General features: G+C 39.6%; 1 protein-coding gene across 4 annotated transcripts in view; it reads right to left on the reverse strand.

The window, feature by feature from the left end:
• The window catches only part of UTRN (utrophin), a gene marked incomplete at its 3' end in the record, with an annotated part of 328,497 nt that overhangs the window by 57,696 nt on the left and 247,701 nt on the right, over nucleotides 1-23,100 (reverse strand). For all 4 annotated transcript variants that reach the window (XM_079970879.1, XM_079970880.1, XM_079970882.1 and 1 more), the window contains 5 exons: nucleotides 22,427-22,556; nucleotides 16,245-16,513; nucleotides 14,115-14,261; nucleotides 12,193-12,271; nucleotides 10,999-11,059 (listed from right to left, as the gene is read on the reverse strand). In XM_079970879.1, coding sequence (XP_079827005.1) covers nucleotides 10,999-11,059; nucleotides 12,193-12,271; nucleotides 14,115-14,261; nucleotides 16,245-16,513; nucleotides 22,427-22,556 — 686 coding nt within the window. The remainder of the gene's footprint in view (nucleotides 1-10,998; nucleotides 11,060-12,192; nucleotides 12,272-14,114; nucleotides 14,262-16,244; nucleotides 16,514-22,426; nucleotides 22,557-23,100) is intronic.

A 23,100-nucleotide genomic window follows, 5' to 3' on the forward strand; every position in this document is an offset into this window, starting at 1 on the left:
ACCTTCCATACTGCTCTGTAGGCAGGGTCCCTGAGCTCTCTGAAGAAGATTTTTAGGCAGCACTGGGGACTTGTCATCCTCTTTTCCATTAGTGAAGGCACCTGCTGGATCAAAAGCAACTCCACAAGTAGGAGGGCACAATTTGATTCAACCCTATGTAACTCTGCATATAGAGAGAGCTAGTTTTCATAAGTAAAATGGTTTAATTCAGGATTTAACTACTAGATGGTATGGATTTTTATTTTCAAAGCCTCAGAAGTGGTGGGAGGTGTTCAATTGTACTATAGAATTTTTATTATTATTTACTAAAGGCAAATCTATATCAATCATAATGGGTTGAAAAGAGTTATTAAACTCAGCAAGCTAACTATAAAATAAAAGGTTTTCTTTTATCAAGGACAGGGACTAATAAATAACTACCTTATGAGTGAGTTCTGTGACACATTTTTTTTCCATAAACCAGAGAACAATACGGTTGTTCAGTCACAGAACAAATAAAAAAGGCTACTAGCACTTTAATGTTTCAGAACAGAAAACCTGCTTATATTATACCCAGTTTCAGTTATAAAGATCTTCCAAAGTACGGTTGAATCACTTTTATTAGGTCATAATTCTTGAAAAATATAGAACAGGTGATTCCGTGACTGCCTTCAGAAGAACAGTGCCGTTGAAGTAAGCTGTTGCCTTAGAATGCATTCATATATAGCAGCTTGGAAATACTGATTCATTGAACTTTACTTTTCTTTATCTGAATTGCAGCTTAAATGCTCCCTCACTTATAAAAAGCATTTTATAATTCTAGTGTCAAATCCTGTAACTCTAGGATCAAATGCACCATGGACTTAGTTACAAAAAAGCAAGGCACAATGTATCAGCATATCCTATAAAATCTTATTGTAAACCATTAGACTTATCTGTAAATTACTCTAATTACAGTGGTACCTCGGTTTAAGAACAGCCCTGTTTACGAACTACTCAGTTTACGAACTCTGCAAAACCAGAAATAGTGTCCTGGTTTGCGAACTTTACCTCAGTCTACAAACGGAAGCCAAATGGTGGAAGGGCACTGGTGACGGGAGGCCTCATTAGGGAAAGCACGCCATGGTTTAAGAACAGTTTCAGTTTAAGAACGGACTTCCGGAATGGATTAAGTTCGTAAACCGAGGTACCACTGTACTCTAAAACACTTTAAGGATTATAACAATTTTCATTGATTATTCCTTCATAGTATCAGATCAATTATCTTCCCCTTCATCTGCACTGCTATATCAATATAAATAATTCTAGTGTTAAGTGAGAATTTTTACTATGTTGGGTAAACTTATGCTTGCTAGTATAGCTTATGTTTTGGATTGTAACATATCACTGAATGCCAAGAGTCAATTCCACCCTCTTAATAAATCTAATTTATTAACAATGCAATCCTACATATGTCAGTTCAATGCGACTTACTCCTAGGTAACTGTACAGAATTGCGATCTAATACACTTAAATGTTTGCCATGTTTTGCACAATACTTTATACTCTCCATAGCCTAATCAAAATCCCCATTACACAGCCTTTTGCAAAAAGTAATTGGCAAAGCAAGCTTAAAAAAATAACAACTGGCAAGCATGAGTTAAATGGCAAAACATCTGATTTCTGGAGGTGCATTATCAACAGTTCTGACACTGCAGTTGGAGAAATTTTAAGAGCACAATGTGCTCGCTTCCTTGTGGCAGGCCTGCATTATAGAGCTGCTATAAGGCTTAAATGAAATATATATCTGCCATTATTATCTAATGATGTCGGGTCTTAATGCAACAGAAGAAAAAGGCTGGTGCTACCAAGTGTCTCCAAAGGGGAAGTGGATCTGCAATGTGTGTGTCCCTGATTTAAAAAGCCTGAGGCAATACAGCCACAAATGGTCATTTTAACGTATCTAAACCATGCAAATTAAATGAAATCTAGACGGCTCACATGCTAACCATTGGAATAAAAATAGATATCAGGGCTATGCTACACTACAATTTTCATAATGACATTTTAAAGGAGAGAGGGTAAGAACGCTGCTAATCTGACACTATTTCCAAGATATAAACTCATCTGATCTTCTTTGACATGGGAATTCCAAAGCTAAAATTACTTGCAGATTGTTTTATTTACCAAATTACTGAATGATGTCTTCTGCCTTTCCTGCAATATGGCAATAATGTGTTTTGAATATTCCAGTATTGGATTTTCAAAATCACCATCTGCCTTGTCTCACACTAATTAGATTTTATCTTAAGCACCAGCTTACATATTAGAACCATTTATGCAGGCCGCATTATATTGGGTAGATCCACAAATCTTGGCAGCAAATACAGACTTTGGAGCTGTGAGTTTTTTCAGGGCAGCTCTCTCATGAAGGTCAAAAAGGTGAGCTAAGAAGCACTTCCAGTTGTCAGTGGGTGGTGTTTTGCTGCTTTGCATTGCTGACTATCCCTGCGGTCAAAGTTACTCCTCCCCTATTTGTCACATATCCCCAGTCTTCATATCCTTGCCCTCAGTTTTCCTCCTCGCCCTCTACCACTGAGGCCGAACATAAAGCTTTTTGGGAACCAATTGTTAAAGCACAATTTAAAATCGAAAGGAAATACATACTTTTTTAAAAAAAGATTTGATATGTGCCAAATGCTTCATCGCTAGATGACTACTATTAACTGTGAGTGAATCTGCTTTGGTCCTTTGCAGCAACAAACCCTAGTGGAGGGGTGGGGAAAGGAGTTTAAAGGAGAAGTAGCTGCAGTCCATGGGACTCTCAAGAGTCTCCTCAGCACCATAATTCAACTGGGATGTATGGAAGTGAAAGCTGGACCATAAAGAAGCCTGATTGTTGAAGAATTGATGCTTTTGAATTATGGTACTGGAGGAGACTCTTGAGAGTCCCATGGACTGCAAGAAGATCAAACGTATCCATTCTTAAGGAAATCAGCCCTGAGTGCTCACTGGAAGGACAGATCGTGAAGCTGAGGCTCCAGTTCTTTGGCCACCTCATGAGAAGAGAAGACTCCCTGGAAAAGACCCTGATGTTGGGAAAGATGGAGGGCACAAGGAGAAGGGGACGACAGAGGATGAGATGGTTGGACCGTGTTCTCGAAACTACCAGCATGAGTTTGACCAAACTGCGGGAGGCAGTGGAAGACAGGAGTGCCTGGCGTGCTCTGGTCCATGGGGTCACGAAGAGTCGGAAATGACTAAACGACTAAACAACAACAACAACAAAATGCAGAAAGGAAAGGCATCTGTTCACATCCATCACTCTGATGAGGCTTTCAGATGTTGCTGAACTACAACTCCCATCGACCCTAGCAAGGATGGCCAATGGGATGACCACAGTTGTAGTTCAGCAACATCTGGAGTGCCAAAGGTTCCCCACACCAGTTTTAGACACTTCCCATCCCCATAGCTCCATGAATATATACTTATATCTCACAGGGACCACTTCTAATAAAGGAAGGAATATAGCAAAGTTGTGGGAAAAGAGGGATTTGGTATTGTTAATATGGGACGAAGTGTTAAAAAGGAGCAAGGGGAAGGATTAAAAAAGGCATGTGACATGTGACTTAGTTTTATGGATAGTTCTATGGAAGAATATCGGAAGGTGGGTGTTGAGAAGAGTGTTGACTAGGGAAATATCTGGCAGCTTTGTTAGGAACTGTTGAAGTACAATAGGTGGGTGAAATCAGGATTCAACACCATTTATCAGGACAAACAGAAACCAAGTAAACATGGCATTGGCATACAATGCCCCGAGGCACTGTCACTGGGATACAGAGCTCTGAACTAGGTAGCAGAATCAAAAGCCAAGTCCTCTTCAAAGGGTTGTCAAATGGTATTAACTAGAGTGAACACCAAAGCAAGACAGGAAGCAAGTCGGAAGCAGGTAGAAGCCCTGTTTGTTATGAAAGCTGCTTTGCAAACCGATAGAGACTCCACTTGGAATACTGGGGACAGATCTGCTTGCTACTGGAGGATATTATATTGCAAAGCTGGAAAAAAAGTTTAGAAAAGGGCAACCAAAACGATCAAGAGGCTGGAGCCAACCCACCTATAAGGAGAGCTGATAGCGTTTGGAGCCTTTGGCTGCTAACTGGCCATTGCAGCAGGTTCTTTCAAGTGGTGGGGTTGTACTTTTTCTCCTCATCGAGTTTTTTAAATGGTTTTAAGTTGTTTTGATTCAGTGTTGTTTTTAACATGGTAACTTTTTTTTTTATATTTATAACTGACTGGTGTGTTTTTTACCTGCCTGTTTTAAATTCATGTTGTGAATGGCCATGGTAAAAGCAGGATATAAATAAACAAATCGTTTAGGGGAAAGGCAGGTAAGGAGAGGACACAATCAGAGGTGCCTTAAATTCTGCATGGTGTGTATAAGGCGATCCCTCTTACGCCATAGTCCCCTATCTTGCAGAAACCTATAAAAGCAAACTATCCCAGGAAATTAAATAGCAGCCATAACGACCCTGGATCTGGCAAATGCCAAGACGTTATGAACCTTCCTTGGAGGTTTTTAAACACAGGTTGGGTGGATGCTTTAGCTGGGATTCCGGCATTGCAGGGGGGTTGGACTAGATGATCCTTGGGGTCCCTTCCAACACTTTTGATTCTATGAATGCTTCTTGAATTTGGGCATTTAAAAATCATTCTACAATTTGATTGTCTTAGCTTTATTAAATGTCAGGATTTATTTTTCCCAATTTCTGTGATCCCAATATTTTACCTATACACAGAATGATTAAACAACAGGATTCTAATGACATTATATTCCACATTTGTTTGCAATACAACCAGTGAAAAATACACTCAAATTAATACTTCCTCAAAAAACATATATCATTTTTTCATTCAGGCAACCATTTGTCCAGATGGATCATGTCTATTACACACAGCAATAGATCAGTGAATTCTTTGTGGCTCTGCACACACAAATGTTTCCATTTCTCCTTATTAGTCTGAACAACCTGTGGGTCTATTTTTCATCAAAAACTTTTCAACTTTCCTTAAAAGCCTTTATATTTGGCAGATGAAAAACTAGCTTTTTCTTCTCAGCCTCCACCTCCTTACACTGCCCACTGATGTCTACAGCAATAAATGAAGCACTCAAATGACAGAAGCAAAAACCATTGTGGAACATGAGGGAAAGATTAAAAAATGGGGCTGGGAGAAAACATATAAAGGCAAGTCACAACAGCCAGCTCTGAAGAGGATGGCTCAGTTTGCCTTGTGGAAATAAATGGCATTTAGTTGTAGAAAGGATTCTAGGCCTTTTACTCTTCTACACACCCAATAATGTACCTGCAATGAATTATGTAAAGCTAATCAGAATCAGTACATGGCTGTACTGCATAACTTAAGATACTGATTCATGTTTTCAACACATTTGGATGTTTTTGGCAAGTACTGAGAGACAGAGGCAGTGTTTGAAATGTGAGCAAACGAAGATGCCCGGGTGCTGAAATGGCACCTGAAGTCTCCACCATCTGGAGGTGCTTGTTTGGGGTTCCTTGGATCTTGACTGTTTCCGCACACTAGCAACACACCCATAGGATTCTATCCATTATATTTTATCTGCACAATCAGAGTGAATTTCAGGAACCAAAAAGTTCTATTGAAAAATATAACTTTTGAGCCGTCTGGCCCCAAAATGGAACATAGGCATTCCATTTTGCCAACTGCAACCCTGGTTTAAGGAGCCATTTGGTGCCTAGCTTATATATCTGAGTTTCTAACACTGGCCAGAGGTGGAGCTGGAAAGAGAAGACATACAGCCCTGGGTATGTCCTGCAATATCAAGCATCAAGTGAGGCTAATACAAATACAATATTTTATTAATATTATTAATTATTTTACAACCACCGCTACTACTTATTAGATTTGTTAGTTGCTTGCTACCCAAAGGTCTCCAAACAATTTAGAACACATTTAAAATGTAAACATAGATACATTATATTATTAACAGATTCCTGCAAAACACCTGCAGTGTATGTATACATACATCTTCCCATAACAACAGCAGCAAAATATATATATATATATATATATATATATATATATATATATATATATATATATATATATATATCTCCAGCCTAATGAAGAACAGAATTCAATATGACTGTGTGACATTTTAGTTGAGCCTAATAAAGGTGTAACTATAATGCGGCTTTTGGATATTTTCAGTTAGTAAATATTGTAGAACTTGGGTTTATGTACAAAAGAAACCTGTAAGAACTTAAGATGACAAAGCATAGCACACAGTTCACAGAGGGATTTGCACTGGCTGCCAATATATATTTGAGCTAATTATAAGTTTTAAAGTACGTGGTAGGTGAACACATTATGGAAGGAAGATGTTCTTTTGACACAGCAAATATTCTGTTGTCTGTACACGTAAATGCCTGATGACCACTGGCAGTGGGGAAGAGCCAGAGTAAGCACAGTTTCCCTTGTAAAATAGATGGCTTTAAATCATTTTGACACTTTCCTCTCTTAAAAATCCATTGCAGACTTTAACACACAGAGAGACCAAAATAAATACATCAAGCTAGTTAAGATTGCACGAGGTACTTTTTTATAATTTTACCACAGTGTAGTGAGCAGCATTCAGAAAAATAAAGCAGTTGTGCTAGATACTGTGCAATTGATCTATCTGTTGAATTGCTTGCAATAAGCAAGTAATTCCACATTGACCAGTGCTAAATTGCCAGAAAGGTTCTTTCCCCAGAACCTCACCGTTCAGCTGACTTCATTGGTGACCTCAACTGCTGGGAGGAGTTTAATCCTGTTGCCCCAATGAGCAAGAACTGTCTTCAAGCCCTTTGAAAAGCACTCTCTGAATCAGCTCTGCACTTCTCCTTTTAGAAGGTGGGCAGTGGTGCTGAAGAAAGAAGAAAGAAGCCTCCTGCCCCATGTAACCCACCCACGTAGAGGGGAAGTGTGGTGCTGTGTCAAATAGTGCTTCTGCAAAGTGCTTCAAGACAACCCTACACTCCCGTTTGAGCACCTGGAGGCTGAAAAGGAGAATGGAAGCTGTTTGCAAAAGCACTCTTTGAAACAGCTATTCCCACCTCTGCTGTAAACATTGAGAAGGAAGAAAATGCAGCTTCCTATACCATCACAGGTGGCCCAAAGGCTATTCATGCTACCTCATGCCTGCAATTTACATAACAAAGAGAGCATACACTGATTGTATCCATGCAATTACAGTGGTGCCCCGCAAGACGAACGCCTCGCAAGACGGAAAACCCACTAGACGAAAGGGTTTTCCGTTTTGGAGGCACTTCGCAAAACGAATTTCCCTATGGGCTTGCTTCGCAAGACGAAAATGTCTTGTGAGTTCCTGCGGGTTTCCCCCCCTTTTTCCCAAGCCGTTAAGCCGCTTATCAGCTGATCCGCTGATAAGCCGCTTAACAGCTGATCGCTAAAAGCTGCTAAACCGCTAATAGCGCTAATCCGCTAAGCTGTCAATGGGCTTGCTTCGCAAGACGAAAAAACTGCTATACGAAGAGCCTCACAGAACGGATTAATTTCGTCTTGCGAGGCACCACTGTAATGTCATGTCCAGATTGACCTTAAAACCTTTTTCTATGGGACAGTTAATAAGAAAAAAAGGAAGAGCGGGGAAATGATAAACTATTGGCATTTCACTAGCTCTTGAAAATGCAAGCATTCCTCTGTTCTTCTGACTTGAACCTCTGATCTAATTGTTTTAATTGCTATTTTAATGGGCTTGCTTTATTGTACATTTTAATTGTGGGTTTTTTAATGTTTAATGAAATTGTTTTATTGAACATTTTAATTATGCATGGATATCTTTTGATAGTTGGTTTTATACTTAGAAGCCATTTGGGCAAGTAAACAGTAAATAAATCAATAGTAACAACAAGAAGAGGACTGGGAAGGAAGTACCTGAGGGAACCGAGTGTAATGAAGAACTGGGACAGAATAAAGGAAGAGCCAAGGAAGGATAGGGGGAGAGCCAGAAAGTGACTGGAAGAAATGGGAGCCATGAGGCCTTAAGTTGCCATGCCTAGACTCTTATTGGGAAATTCAGCCAAGAATAGCTTCTGCTATAGTACTGTGAACTGGCAAATGAAGCCCAAGAAACAGTAGGTAGTGACAGTGAGTCTGAATTTCACATACAGTATTTATTCGAACTAACCTCCCATTTTTGGCTGCAAGGTTTTAGTCCTATGGATTTGTGTGACAACAGAGTTGTTAATAGTATATATATAGCATAATTGTTTCTTAAAATACCTCCTAGTCACCCTAAAACAATTTTTTAAAATGTTTTAGGTTGAGGTGAAAACAAGATAGCACAGACTGTCCTCCAGGGCAGCCACATTTATCGTCTAGCTGAAGTTATACTTAGATCACCTCTAAGCTGCCCTCTAGAGATCAGCCCAAGGTGCACTTTGGAAAAATCATTCAGATAATTGAGTAACAAACTAATCTGTACATCATCCCCAGAGCTAACATTGCAGATATCCACTGCTCCTGCTATTAAGCATGGGCTCGTTTCTGCCCAGGCCGCATGGTAAAGCGAGTTGTGTATTGGTTATGAAAAATGGACAATGGCTTGGCCTCTCCATAGTCTGCACAGCTAATACAGCCCACTCTGCATCAATATTGCAGCACGAAGGGGTGGAAGCAGGCTAAGCAAGACCTGAGGAATCACCACCTCAGTGGTGCAAGTCATAAATATGAGAGTGTGGGCTCACAATTCCTGTCAAAAAATAATCTGACACTCTTGCCCTTTATCTGAACATTGTTTGCTCACTCATGAATTTACAGAACACATTGAGTGCTAAGCTGTATCCACATGATGGAGCTGGGAACAAATTTGCATTTGTTTCCTTCATTGACCTTTGGCCATTTTTTTCATCTTTATCACAACACTTCCACAGGTTCTCTTTCAACTGGCCTGTTCTCTGTTTACCAGTGGTTTGCCTTGGAAGTGGATATGCATAGTGTCAACAACTGTCAACACTCTGGTTAATGGGCAGGGCTCACCTGCAAACTTCAAGGTTCTTCTGCACCAGGGACTTTTTGAGCCTGGAATTATTTGACAACTGAAGGATGAAAACAATACCCCCAAGTGGAAGTTTAAGGCTAGAGAAGTCTTATAAAATTCTCCTTACTCAAGTCTCTCCCCCCCCCCCAATTTAGAGTTTTGAATTACCTGTTTTTGCAGTGGGATCAAATGGAATCAATTTATTAGCAGTCTGCCATTCTTTGTGTTATAATTACTGAACTCAAGATTGCTATGCTAGAGCACATGGTTCAAAAACATCCAAGATAAGCCTGAAATTACAGGTGGAGAAAGCCAGGAGGGCGGAATGCAGCCTGGGGTATCTTGTACATACAAGATACATGTATGTCTGCCTGGAGCCACTTTGCTTTGTACAATCCTGTTGTTTAGGCTGTAGCAGCCCTGACCCTAAAGGGATGCTTTCCTGGATACTGATATATGTTTAATAAAGTAGTGGCTAATTTTCAACCCAGCTCTGCCCTGCAAGCAAAAAAGATAATCACTGCACCCTTGCTGAATCGGGCTTGTAATAAAGACTAATCCGTTTGATTAAATATATTATTGATGGCATTGTTATTTCTCCTCTGCCCTCTAGGCTAGCTCAGAAAAAAAGGATACAGGCACAATATAAAAACTAAACTTTCTAGCTTCCTAGGAGAAGAAAGGGTAAATGAAAACACTTTCATGGTTTGTCAACTCTCCCTGTTGTATATAAAGGATCTGACAAACATGAGCAACAAACATAGCAAGGGATGATGGTACTTTCATTTGCAAATCAATCTAGAAGTGGTCTTGCACTTTGGGGCATAAGTAAGTTGCAAACTGGCAACCAGGTGGTATATGGGGGAAATGATATTTCAAAAGCAACTTCATCTATTAAATTGCATTGATTAACTACAAATGCACTGAGGTCTGGCACTCATGGGGACTGGTAAGGCAGAACTGTAGGTGCAGCAAGAGCCAATGGCAAGCAGAGCCAACTAATTCTGGTTTTGTCCCTATCCTCCTCCTTGCTGCACTCCCACTGAGACTAAGTGGGAAGCTGACAATCAGTGGCTGTTGTAAGGTGTGGACTGGCAGAATGCAGACTGAGATTGGTAGGGAAATGTTCCATTTGTCCTAACATGCCAGTCTCCACTGAAAACTCAAGGAGAATCAATGGGCTCACACTCCCCCAATTATTTCCAAAAAAATCATCTTTCATATCAATCAAGACTGATGTAGTCCCATGACTAGGCATGAACCAAGACTGGAAAGGACCCGGATATATTCCTTCTGATGCCTTCAGAAACAACAAAAGCATGGAATGTAGCGGTTTATGATATGGTAGTATAACAGCTTCTTTGGAATAGTATGTAACAGACTTCATACTATTTTAAACTGAGTAACTCTACATAAAATGTGTGGGAGTGTATATATTTTAATTGCCAAAGGGATGGAAATCCACACATAGGATGGTAAGGGTTCATTCAGTATTCGCAGCTTGACAGGAAATACAAATGACATATCTCAAAGTTTAATTAAAAGGAGACTTTCAAATATCCTTAAATAGACAGCTTACCCTGGAAATTTGATTTTATAATTTAAACCCTGAATTCAGGCACAGCAAATTTCAAAAACACATTTCTAATATCATGCACTGATGGTACCCTTTACGTAATGGCACTTCTGATGTGACCAAGTAAGTGTATAATATAAATATCCATGGAACAAAGTAAGTAAGACTGCAGTATTGTTTTCTATTCATGTTAAGCACTGATACTGAAAAGGAAGACAAAGCCTGTCAAAACACATATACAAATTCAGCTAGTGAGACTAATCATGGCAGCATTTCTACATGATCCCCCCAGCTTGAGGAAAGGCAGCTGAGGATTAATGGAGCTTTCAAAGATCCTGTGAATTTTCCTCTAAGACAATTATAGCAGGAGCAAAGGCCAACTTACTTGATGTAGTATGGAACTTTGTTATGTGAAACTGATCTCTGCCATGGTAGCTGAACAGAGGCTGTAGAAAAGAAAAGAAATGGGGCAATTATGACAAAAATAAATAATTTATAGTTAAGTTTTACAATTAAGCTCAGTCATAAGAAAGCACTGAATATGAATTCCAGGACCTGGGAGTGAAGATCCACCTCTACCTTCTAGACAGAGTTCTGGGAATACCACACCTAGAACGAAGCTCTACTTTCTATTCCACCCATCCAAAGCTACAACAGCTTTTTCAGTGGTCAGCACGGACAGTTGCAGCAGCAACTCAGAGGCATACCACCTCTGATACTCAAGGTGATACATAGCCATCAGCAGCAGCAGCCATTGATGGCTTTATCCTTTATAGATTTGTCTAACCACCTTTGAAAGCCATTCAAGTTGGTGGTCATTACTACTATTTGGTGGTAGCAAATATCATAGGTTAACTATGTACTGTGTGAAGAAGTACTTTGTTCAGTATGTTCTGAATCTTACAACATTCAGTCTCTCTGGATGACTCTGGATTCTAGTATTATGGGAGAGGGAGAAGCACTTTTCTCTAACAGTGTTTTCCCGTGTATAATTTTATACACTACTATCATGCCCCCACTCTCCTTACTTGATTTTTTTTCTAAACTAATACTAAGCTAGAATGTCCTTTTCCTCGTAAGGGAGTTTCTGCAGACCATCAACCACTTTGGTTTCCCTTGTCTATCTCTACATTATCCTTATTAAAATGAGGCAATCAGAGCTGCTGTTCTCTAATATCTTTGCCCCAGAGAATGCTCAATGGCAAGCCATCTATTTGTTCTGTATTTTTCTCTTGTCAAGTTATTAGAAATGCTGGATTCCAGATGCTGTAGATAGGTTTAATTGCTGAAAAATGATGAAAGCTACTTCCTCCACCCCTTCCAAATATCTAAATTTGTGTGTAAACTTGCATTGTACCTATCTAGGAATCCAATCCTGCTTAGACACTACTTTTTGAACTTTGTATGAATAGCAGCCTTGAGGTCATATACACAAATGACTTCACTGTTCAGGTGAAAATAAGAGATCTTTGAACTGCCAAGTACCACATTTATATACTCCTGGAATGTCCCTCAATCTCCTTTTACATCCTCCAGTATAAGAACACACTATCAAGCAGCTTCTTTTACTAACACTTACTGGACAGAAAATTTTGAGATGTGGGTCCACAGTTCCAGTGTGCTTCCTGTAGCAGTTTAAGGCGATCCTCTACAGATATCTGCATGTACAAACATATACAAGGAAAACCATTAATTTCAAGTGATCATACATTCTTAACAGCCAGCATTGCAAACAATGGTTTACAAACAGTTTTAGCAAATAGACTTTAATGTACTGCAGATGTGTTTACTCTGCCCATTTGCATCTGTTCTCTTGTTTTTAATGTTTAAATACAAATGAATAATGATCTTTCTGTAAGCAATGCAAATCAATAAATAAGATTTTCACAGTGACTAATACTGTCTCCACTGAAATTTTTTGCTTCTCTCTCCTCTTCTCTTGTCTAAATATCTGTAGTCAGCAGGCCTAATTTTGATTCTATTGATCTTACAGCTGCCTTTACAAGGAACCACTTTGGAGCATGCTGTTTTGCTGGTTGACAGGATGGGCAGATATCCTCCTGGTTTACTAATTAAACTGCACTTGCACATCCAGCAGGAATCTGACTGCTTAGTCAAATCTCCGTAAGGCATAAAAAGCATTCCAAACACAAATTACATTGCAAGAAACAGAGATGCATCAGAAATGTTAATAATTTCATCTCACAGGACACACTGTTTCTCAGCAGACTACATCTAAACTCAGCAGGTCGCAGATGTCAAAGATAGGGGGGCATTTTTCTCCACTTTCAAACATTTCACACTTCCAACTTTTTCTTCTTCTCAGGTTGAAATAGGGTCTCGATGCAGAAAAGGAAGCAAATAGAAATACACAAAACTCTTGCTACAAGTTTGAATGAAGTACAGAAGACTAATTTTCTTTTAATATGAAATTCCCACTAGATGTTCTTCCACAACAGTTTCAGACAATTAAGGCAATAGGAATTTATTGGAAGCTTTTTGGTTTTCTGGAACATTCAAAGGCAGAAATGAATCCATTCGAAGTCTGAAATCAATAGTGCAATGTGGAATGACTGCCCCCCAGGCCAATCGAGACCTTGCTAAGCCATCTAGCATTGCAAAAGGAGAAAAAAACAACACTTCTTTACTAGGCTAGATAGAACACATTGCACACTGCCTCATATGTTCCTAGGTCTCCAGGGTAGCATGGGAATGGTGACATCATTGCCCTCTGGGAGATATATGAGCATGTGAAATATGTTTAGCATGATCTGTAAATGTCCTCAGGTTGTACTATACCCACCTTATGCTGCTTCCAGAATATGCCTAGAACCTGCCCCAAATTTGAGGTCCATTTTCCCGACTGCTTCACTACAAGTTCTGTAGCTATAAAATACCAACTTTAGGATGCCACACCCTTCTTTTCCTTGCCTGCTGCTGAACCTGGAGAATAGCAGCCTGTTGAGGAACTGAAGGGTAGAGCCAGTTAGCTCTGCCCATGAAGAGCAACCATAAGAATGATAGCTGTTTATAAGGGGAAGCCTATTGTTTGGGCAAAGGGTTGTGGTGACAGCTACATTTGTGGTGAGACCACAAATGCAACTCACAAATGTATAAAGTGAAATTGATAGGAACTGACGTTTGTCCAAACAGCTTTCCGGGTCATGTGGCCAGCAGGACTAAACTGATTCTGGTACAACGGAAGAATTACTTATATACACACAAACTTTCAAAAGTTGTTAATAGCCATGATTAATGGATATACAAGCCCAAAATATGTACACGTGTCTTTGGATATTAATTCCATCCCCTCCCTGCACTGAACTGCTGATATCAGCAGAACAGAGAAGCTATCACTCATGAGAGAAAAGAAGAGACTCTTTCATTGCAATTTGTTACTAAAGCAGTCAAGATTAATGATAAATTGTACTGCAATAGAGAATAAGAATAATAAAGGGACACCCTCTCACTCTTAATCCATTGAAGAGAAGAACAGAATACCTGTAAAAGTTTCCAGCGCATATTGAGATCATCCAGCTGTCGCGATATCTTTAAGGATGGATGAAGGTCAAGTGGAGAGAATTGACTGGATAAATCATTAACTGCTTTAACTTTCAAGTTGATTGGTGCAATTTCTTCTCTGAAGGCCTAGAACAGGAAACATGTATGTACTCTCAACAAAACATGCTAAAAGACCAGAGTCAGACAGCACATGAAGCACCCTCAAGCACGTACTATTTATTCAAATTCAGCAATAAGCATCAGATTTCACTGCATTTCAGTTCATATGGGGCCCTTGCTGGCTTGGTGAACTGCACATTACCTCAGTAAATCATGAAAATTAAGCAATATGCTCATCAGCCAGGGCCTTTAATATTTCCAACTAATCAGCAAAAGTTTCTGACTTCTCACTGCTACTAGTCAGTCAATTATATCATTCATTTTTGTTTGGGTTTGCTAATAGGCTGACATAATGAAAACACAATAAGCTTATCCTTACCTTCCTTTATACAAATGCAGTTAAGAAGAAACTAATTACCTCTTAAAGGCAGAAAGTGGTATTCACAAAACGAAGCTTTTGCAAACTGATTGGTTTCTATTAAAATGGGAATGGGGAAAGGGTGGGCATATTATGCTTAAAACAACAGAACAGAAAATATAAATCAAGTTTGATTATGTTCTGTGGGGATATAAATAAAGTTCCAGTGAATTTTGCTTAATCATTATTTGAAAGAAACACGAAGAGGGTGTTGTGTGTGTGATGCTAGGATACGTAGTGCGATTTATCTTTTTTTTTTAGATCATCCATGAATTGACAGACAATAAGCCTCTAAGTCCAGTACTAAAATACCCACTGACTTCAGAACCATTTCCTTAGATTTTGTGCCTTAGGCTTTTTATAGCCTAGGATTTGTAGAGTTGCTGCAGTATGATTTATGAACACCTAAGCTTGCATCGTGGAACATATTGGGAGTTCAAAAAACATTAACAGGAGCAGATTTATTTTGTTTCATGGCAGGCTAGCCATAAGGATTTTCCAGTTTGGGAAAATTATTACTGCACTTTTATACCACATTTTCCCTTCAAAATGAGAGTTTAAAAATATAAACATGTAGGATTTTTGCTCTTCATAAGTTATTTGTGCCTCCCTCTGATCATGTTAATCTTCCCAGCCACCCAATCTATACCATCTTCCCACCACAGTGCTGCTACTTCACTAAAATGAAATGAAATGAAATGTGTTGGGGGTGTACTTCTGCAGCCATCTTTGTAACTGGATGTTCAAGTGGCCTCAGTGGTTAGGAGTGCCTATTTTTACTATGGCTAATTCACCAGGTACGATCATTCCTGAATTGAGGTAGCCTTCCTAGACTGATCTACAACCTGGTAACCTTATGTCTGGATTACTACAATGCACTCTGTTTTGTACCTTTGAACCTTGAAAATGGTTTGCTAGTTGCAACAGCTGCAGAATGTATGATTCCCCATGATCTGCACTCACTCTCTCTTTGCTTCCAAGCCCAATTCAAGGTCCTGTCATTGACTTTTAAAGCCGTAAATCCTCAAGGCCAAAATACTTGGTAGGGTTCAGTGTGCCAGTCTGACCCCTGAGATCACTGGAGGGACCTTTTGAGATTCGTGGTGCTGGGAGTAGTGGCCCAAGGAGTAGTGACCTGGTTGAGGGTCTTCTTGGTTGTGGCCCTCAACTCCAATTTTATCAGCCACAGAAGACATGCCTTTTTGCTCTAGTCTTTGGGACTTTCTGGATTTGTTGCCAATTAGGCTCATGAAAATTTGATTAGTAGAACAATCTATGGAATTGTTTACTTGCTGTTGTTTTTAGGTTCAAGATGATTTCATGGTTTTATTTTGCTTTGTGATTTGAAAATGTGATTTATGAACTTCTCTAGGATTTTTGAATTTAGAACATTATATAACTGGAGTCAATAAGCAAATAAAGCATGTGTTCCCTGATAAAGTACACAAAAGAGATATTTGTACATATTTTGCTATCTTGGAACATTCATTCAGAGCATAGCAATAGCTGGATGCATTGTTAGAGACTAAATTTCATTCACACATAGGCATTTGTTCAAAATGCATTACACTGAAGAATACATTTGTGCTTACTGTTGTTTTATCAATGTGATCCTGTAATGAATCCATCAGTATATCTCCAACGGGTTTCCAACCATTTAGCACATTTTCTGCCTCTCTCAGGTCAGCATCTAGGTCATCCATAGAACACTGCAAGTCCTTCAGTTTCTCCAGCGCTTTGTCCACTTGCTTCTGCCAACTGCTGGCACAGGTATTTAGGCTTTCCCACTTCTCTTTCACTTCTGCAGACTGCTTACGCATAGCTTTGGCAATCTTCTGTGCTTTCTCTTCGGGGGTCAGCTCTGTAACAGAAGGCATTTCAAAGAATCAGAATGACATGGAATTGAAAGGATCTACTGTTCTACACAAATGCACAGTATGCTTTTAACAAGGTGCCTATTAATGCTGATTATTACGCTTTGGTTTGCCACTCGCATCCTCTGTTCTGTGAGACCCAGTGTGTTTGCAGGTGGTCCTCAAGACAAGATCCAATTAAGTAGTAAAAATGTGCCGTATGTCTCTGAATTTCAGGCTTCCCACAGCATCAGATTGGCCACTGTAAGAACAGGATGCTGGAATAGATGGGTCACTGGCCTGATCCAGAAGACTGTTCTTCTGTAAGGTATTTTTTAGAAACAAGCAATGTTCAAATGCCAGACAAATACAGAATCAAAACTCAACTACATTTGCAGTCCAGGGAAGCTGAACAGGTAACAAGAGAAAAGCAAGTATATGGGGACCTAAGAGTAGTGTGTAATGTCTTGTGACAGTGTTAATATAATACTTAATGAAGTACAGTAAGTTGCTTATATGTCACCAGTAAGAAAAGAATGGCTTTAATGATGCAGGCAGATCCCTCCAACAGGACATACCATCTGTGATATTAACACAGCCCAGTAATTTACAAAAATACCCACGTGTGATTGCAACTAAACACCAGAAAACTATAGCTGAGGCAGTACACCCCTAAATTCCACTTGCTAGAAAGCAACCATGTTTGTTTGTGGCTTCCCAGAAGTATCTGATTGGCCACTGGACTAGAGAGGCCTTCATTGGTCTCATCCAGCAGGGTATTTTCTATGTTGTTGTTGTAAATATTAATGTCTTCTTGTTTATCGACATATTAAACTGTTGCTTTGGATATCGGTTGAGGACATGGGGCTGGGGGAACAGTCTGAAAGGAAGAACCAAACAAGAATCACAAGCGGCAGTGTGGAAAAGGAAGACTGGCACCAGATGTGGAACCAGAAATTAAGTTTCTTATCCACTGTTAGTTTCCACTGCACGTTAATTAAAAACAAGATTCTACAGATTGTTAGGGCACTTGAAGGGCAATTTTAATTCAGAGTTGCTGTGTAATGGCAAGTGCACTTTCATATTGGATAAATTCAGGTCCCGAATGTATTACATTCATGCCTTCCTTTTCATTTTAGAAGAGAGCCTTAGAATTGCTTGTAAACTTGATTTTTAAAAAGACATTTACTGCAGAGCTGAAGGCTGACAAATGTACTTTTATGAGCTATAAAGATGCATGCAATCTATTCACTCAAGATATGACTGTATCTTACACATAAATATGCTTGGCATTCTGCTATACCAACATGTTTTAATGAGCAACCTACCAATTCCAGGAAAGCTGAAGCCACATTCATAGTTACATTGACTGCACAAAGTAAAAGTACTAATGAGAAGTTTGTTAGTAGTGACAGCTTTCTTTGCACCAACTTTTTGTCAGCCTGCCATGTAAGAAGCTGGTGTGATAACACACAACACCTTTGGCAAAAACCACTGCACACTGATTGCTGCCATTTTCTACTTATTTATCTAATGCATTTATTTACTGTAGTTTATCCTGCTTTTCAGACAATAATTGCCTTTCCAGTCACATCAGTTAAACAATAAAAATGAGAGACGGGCCCTTCCATCAGGCTTACAAATTAAAAAGGCATGACACAAGGAGGGAAGAGGTGTGAAGTTTGGCTTCAAAGTATTATACTACCTCTACTTCAGCAGATACTCGGGGAGTATGAAAGCTCCCTGAATTATTCTACTAGCTTAAAGGAAAGGAAAACAAGTTAAACTTTCTGCTCCAGTTGCAACAACATTATTTAAAGTTAACATAGTTATAAAAGGTTTATTAAGCCTCTGGTCAACATGAGTTACAGTGGGGCTTCCAAAATGACAAGTCTAGTTTTAGGGAAAGTAATTTTAATGGCAGCCATTAAAAAAGAAAAAGAATGGCTGAGAGAAAGGGGGGTGGGTTAGACAACAGGCAAGCATGGATACAGTTTCAAGGTTGGGCTTAACGAGTTTGGTTTGTCTATAGCAGACCTCACTAGATAGACACCCTAAAATAAACATTGTTACATAAACTAGGCTACTCTGTGCTGACTCAGTTGCTTTACACACTATCCTTTCCCACAAACGTGTGGCATTAAAATCCTTGTCCCTTTTACCTGCACTTACTTGTGCTTAATGGCCATGGCAGAAGGTATCAGACATAGCTGCAATGCTAAGCCAACCCCTAGCAAAATGTGAATGTGGGTGTGTGACAGTAAAAAATGGAGTCACTTTGCTTGTCCCCTTGTTCTCCTGCTGCCATGCAGGAGTGTTGCATCCAAACCATGACTACTGGGTTTGTCTTGCTCCAAGCAAACCATAAGTGGTAACCCAATAGCAACTCTTAATTGTTACTCTAGTTGTATAATACTTTGGCTTTATTTCCTTTGAAGGCAGTAAAGTTATTTCCACGCTAACTTTTCTACAGAAAATGAAATGTCACAAGTAAATAGGACTTGCATTCTCTGTGTTTTTTCTTAACCAATTCATCAGACCAAAAAATATTTACCTGGGCATGTTCAGAGTATCATACAGAGTTTAAGGGGGACTGTTAAAATCATAATTGGCTGAAACCGTTTGTGTGCCTTTGTCATCACCACAATAAACTTTGCCTTTGCAGATCACATGCGCAGTATCAACACCTGGCTAATGATGGCTTCCACCTCTGTTCTTTAAGCCTGCAATATGTAGCCATGTCATGTTGCCTAATAAATAAAGTGCATTCGTGTAAATCACTTGCAACAAGTATTTCTTTTATAACTATGATTTATTGCACTTTTTGCCTTTGCAATTAAAAGGCAGAACAGATGGTGAATGCTTAATTTAGAATGACAGATCTATCAAAGTAACATTTGCAACTGCATAATTACTTGATATTACCAAGGGATCTCACCAGTATTCACCAGTTTGCTTCTAAAATCTCTCTCTTTTTCACTTCATTAAAGTTTTTGGTTTGTTCAAAGCTCTTGCCAAATCAAGCTTTGGACTTTTGTGGCATCCTGCCATTATTAGGTAAAACAAAAAGGTGACAGGAAATATGCTTTCAAAGTCACCTCCATGTAGCAAGAAAGATATATGCATTACAAGACCATGCCAGCTAGGCATTGAATATGTGCAGATACCCCAAGATACCTAGAAATATGCCTACATGTCTGGATGTAAAAAAAAAAAAAAGCAGCGGTGAGAGGGGGTGGGACTAGTGATCAGACTCCAAGGATTAGGGAGGTCAATGAATGTGCCTGGTCTATGACATCCCTTCTGAATTAAAAACCTTGTACTTTATAATGAACCAGTAGTTCTGAAGGAGTCAATGCTAATAGTTCATGAGTATGAGACTCTATTAGGGACACGGGTGGCACTGTGGGTTAAACCACAGAACCTAGGACTTGCCGATCAGAAGGTCGGCGGTTCGAATCTCCACTCCTGTTGCTTGGTCCCTGCTCCTAACAACCTAGCAGTTTGAAAGCACGTCAAAGTGCAAGTAGATAAATAGGTACCGCTCCGGCAGGAAGGTAAACGGCGTTTCCATGCACTGCTCTGGTTCTCCAGAAGCAGCTTAGTCATGCTGGCCACATGACCTGGAAGCTGTCTGCAGACAAACGCCAGCTCCCTCAGCCAATAAAGCAAGATGAGCGCCACAACCCCAGAGTCGGCCACAACTGGACCTAATGGTCAGGGGTCCCTTTACCTATGAGACTCTATTAGTAACTACATTTCATCTACATGTAAAATTAATTCCAATATTTGCCATGTTCTTTTGCACAACTGTTTACAGGACAGCTCCACTGCCAGAATTTCTGGCTAGAACATCTCTGGGTACAACTCACTGTTTGCAGTCCTTTCCCTTCTTACTTTATACTGGTGATTCTGGAATAGTCTGACAAGCTTTGGGTCAAGTAAGAGGAACCTATACTGTGGACCATAGCCCTGCCAGTAGTGCCCCAGTTTCCATGACGGAAAGGGGGAGCACTGGCACTGTGTTAGAATGATAGCACAGAAATGATCCAAACTGCTGTGGTTCCTATACCACCAAAGAGCCAAATGTTCACCCAAAGGCTATCAATAGTTGGCCCAGGGATAAAAGAATGGCTGAGCCGCTACTTCTTCAACCATCCCTTCCTCCTGAATTCAAATATGCATGGTAGATCTGGCCCTAGTGTTCCCAGCCTCTTGCAGTGGGGTCAACCACTAGCATCACTGCACAGCTCACATTTATCTAAGGGCCAAACATGGCCAAACATGGCCAAACATGGCCAACAGTATGACTTGAGCATGTCTAATGTTTACTCTCTCTAATTAATGGGAAGTTGGAAATCGGGATCAGAAATATGGCACACATGGATCAAGGGGTCATCCTCTCCCAATAAAGACTGTCCCAGAGGAGAATGTTGCACTGGCATCAAAGGGATTTCCCCTCCCAAATCCAAAACAAAGGAAATGGGAAATGCCCAAGGGTAGGATGGGGGGGGTGTTATGTGGTTTCTTAATGATGTGCACAACTGAAAGCTCTGAAGCTTTCGGAATTGGTGCTTGTATCATTTGTTTGGTGTGTTTTTTTATAAATATGATTAAGTTGAAAGAAGCCAGGTGTTAATTAGCTACTAAAAACCCAGCTAGTCTTTAAATGAGGCAATTTACCACAGCAGTGCTCGCCAGCCTAATATACTCAACTACTGAATGAATATTACTGATTACCATCTTCTCATAATGCAGTGGTCTGAACAAATTTGAACTTGGAAAATATTTTTCATAATAATTCTCCCAATTTAGATCAGCTATATTATACATCTCATCAAAGCTACCTAATGTAGCATAGTATCCATCTGACTGTTCAAAACAGCTGGGGGACAGGATCCAGTAAAGAAGGCTGGCAAAGAACTAGCCTGGGGAAAATGTTCATTTGTTTTAATCAGCAAGCATTCATAATGGAAACCCAAAGTCAAAGAGGAAGAAACTAGGAAAGGCGAAGTTGTGCACACAGTACAATTGCATAAAATTAAAATGTGTTTATGCAACAGATAGTTTCTTACAACACCAGTTGTTCCCAATTAATAGAACAATAGAAAAGCAGGCCAGGAAAAGCCAACAAAGCTGTCATGAAATAAGATTATTATTTTTTTACGTTCTGGCAAATAAATCTCTTGTAAGTGTGTTTAGGATTGCAGACTTCATGAACTAAAAGCAGTGTACCATAGTATGCATTTTGTTCCTGTTAATGTGCTCTAAAAACAGACCGAATTTATTATGTATTTTGAAAGTATAATATGCAATGTGAGCGAGTATCTGAATCTCCACTCTGGTTCTGTGTTTGATATGCATAGTTGTACTGCTATAAAACAAGGATGGGAATCTGGATAGATAGCAACTCCCATCATCCTTGACCACTGGCTGAAGCTGATGGGAATTGTGTCTCAGACATCTGAAGGGCCACATCCCCCCATCCCTGATATGCACAGAACATATTCGTAAGGCTAGTAAAACTTAAAACAGAAAACAGTGCTCAAGGTAACATAATCATACCTGATCAGGAACCTTCTGGGCAAAACATTTTGCAACTGTCATGACAATCAGAAAACTATTTCTTATATATCATGTTTCTACAGCAGTGTTACACCAAACTGCATTGCACCAGTAACAGCAATATACACAGTAACAGACAGTATCACTTGTAAAACTGCCCAATCTCTTGTCTTTGACAATTCACCAGCTATAATAATGTTCTCCAACTGTCAGGATTTATTTATTTATTTTATTTAAATGGTACTATTGTGGCGTTCCCTAGACCACACACAATTCATTTAAAGTTCTTTGGAGAACAATGAATATTCACCAGGGGAATCACATATTCAACAAAGAAGCTGGGTTTAAAAACTGACCTGACTTTGAGTGTACATTTTTTCTTGGTTCTTCGGGGCCTTCGATTGGTTGATCAGCGAGGAACACTCGTGCTTGGTCTACAGCATTCAAAATGGCTTGCTCTTTATCCTTCAACTCACGCCTAAGTGCCTTTCCAAAAGAAAAACAGTGGAGTCAATTTTGATCTAAGGCTGCAGTCAATGTACAGTACTGCAGCTCTCCATTTTCATCTCTTTGACCTAACTTGGAGCTATGGTTAGAGGTTTTATTACAATCAAGCGGTATATAAATTTTCTTAATTAAAATAAATGGTTTGTTGCATTTATAATCTCTGTAAAATAACATTTATCCACCATGGATCCAGTCTTGTCATCATCATTGGGCGGGGGGGGGGGGGAGAGGCTGCTTTTCAATGCACACCTGCAGAGTTCTGCTTAATTAGAAAGCTCTGATCCCCAAACCTTGCCTTTTGTTTCATGGTTGGGGGAGGGGGAAATGTGATTTTCATTTTCCCTCTCCTCCTCTTTTTTTTTGGGGGGGGGGGGGTGTTCCTTTTCAATGTGCCCTCTACAGTTTTCTGTATTCAGAAGTCACAAATGGAAAACACTGTCAGTATTTCAGATATGCGAGCAGTGAGCATTTATTAATGTGCATTCATTAATACACAAGGTTTGAGGCAGGACCGTAAACAGAC

The sequence above is a fragment of the Podarcis cretensis genome (genome assembly GCF_951804945.1).
Source record: "Podarcis cretensis genome assembly, chromosome: 3".
NCBI classification, from domain to species: domain Eukaryota; kingdom Metazoa; phylum Chordata; class Lepidosauria; order Squamata; family Lacertidae; genus Podarcis; species Podarcis cretensis.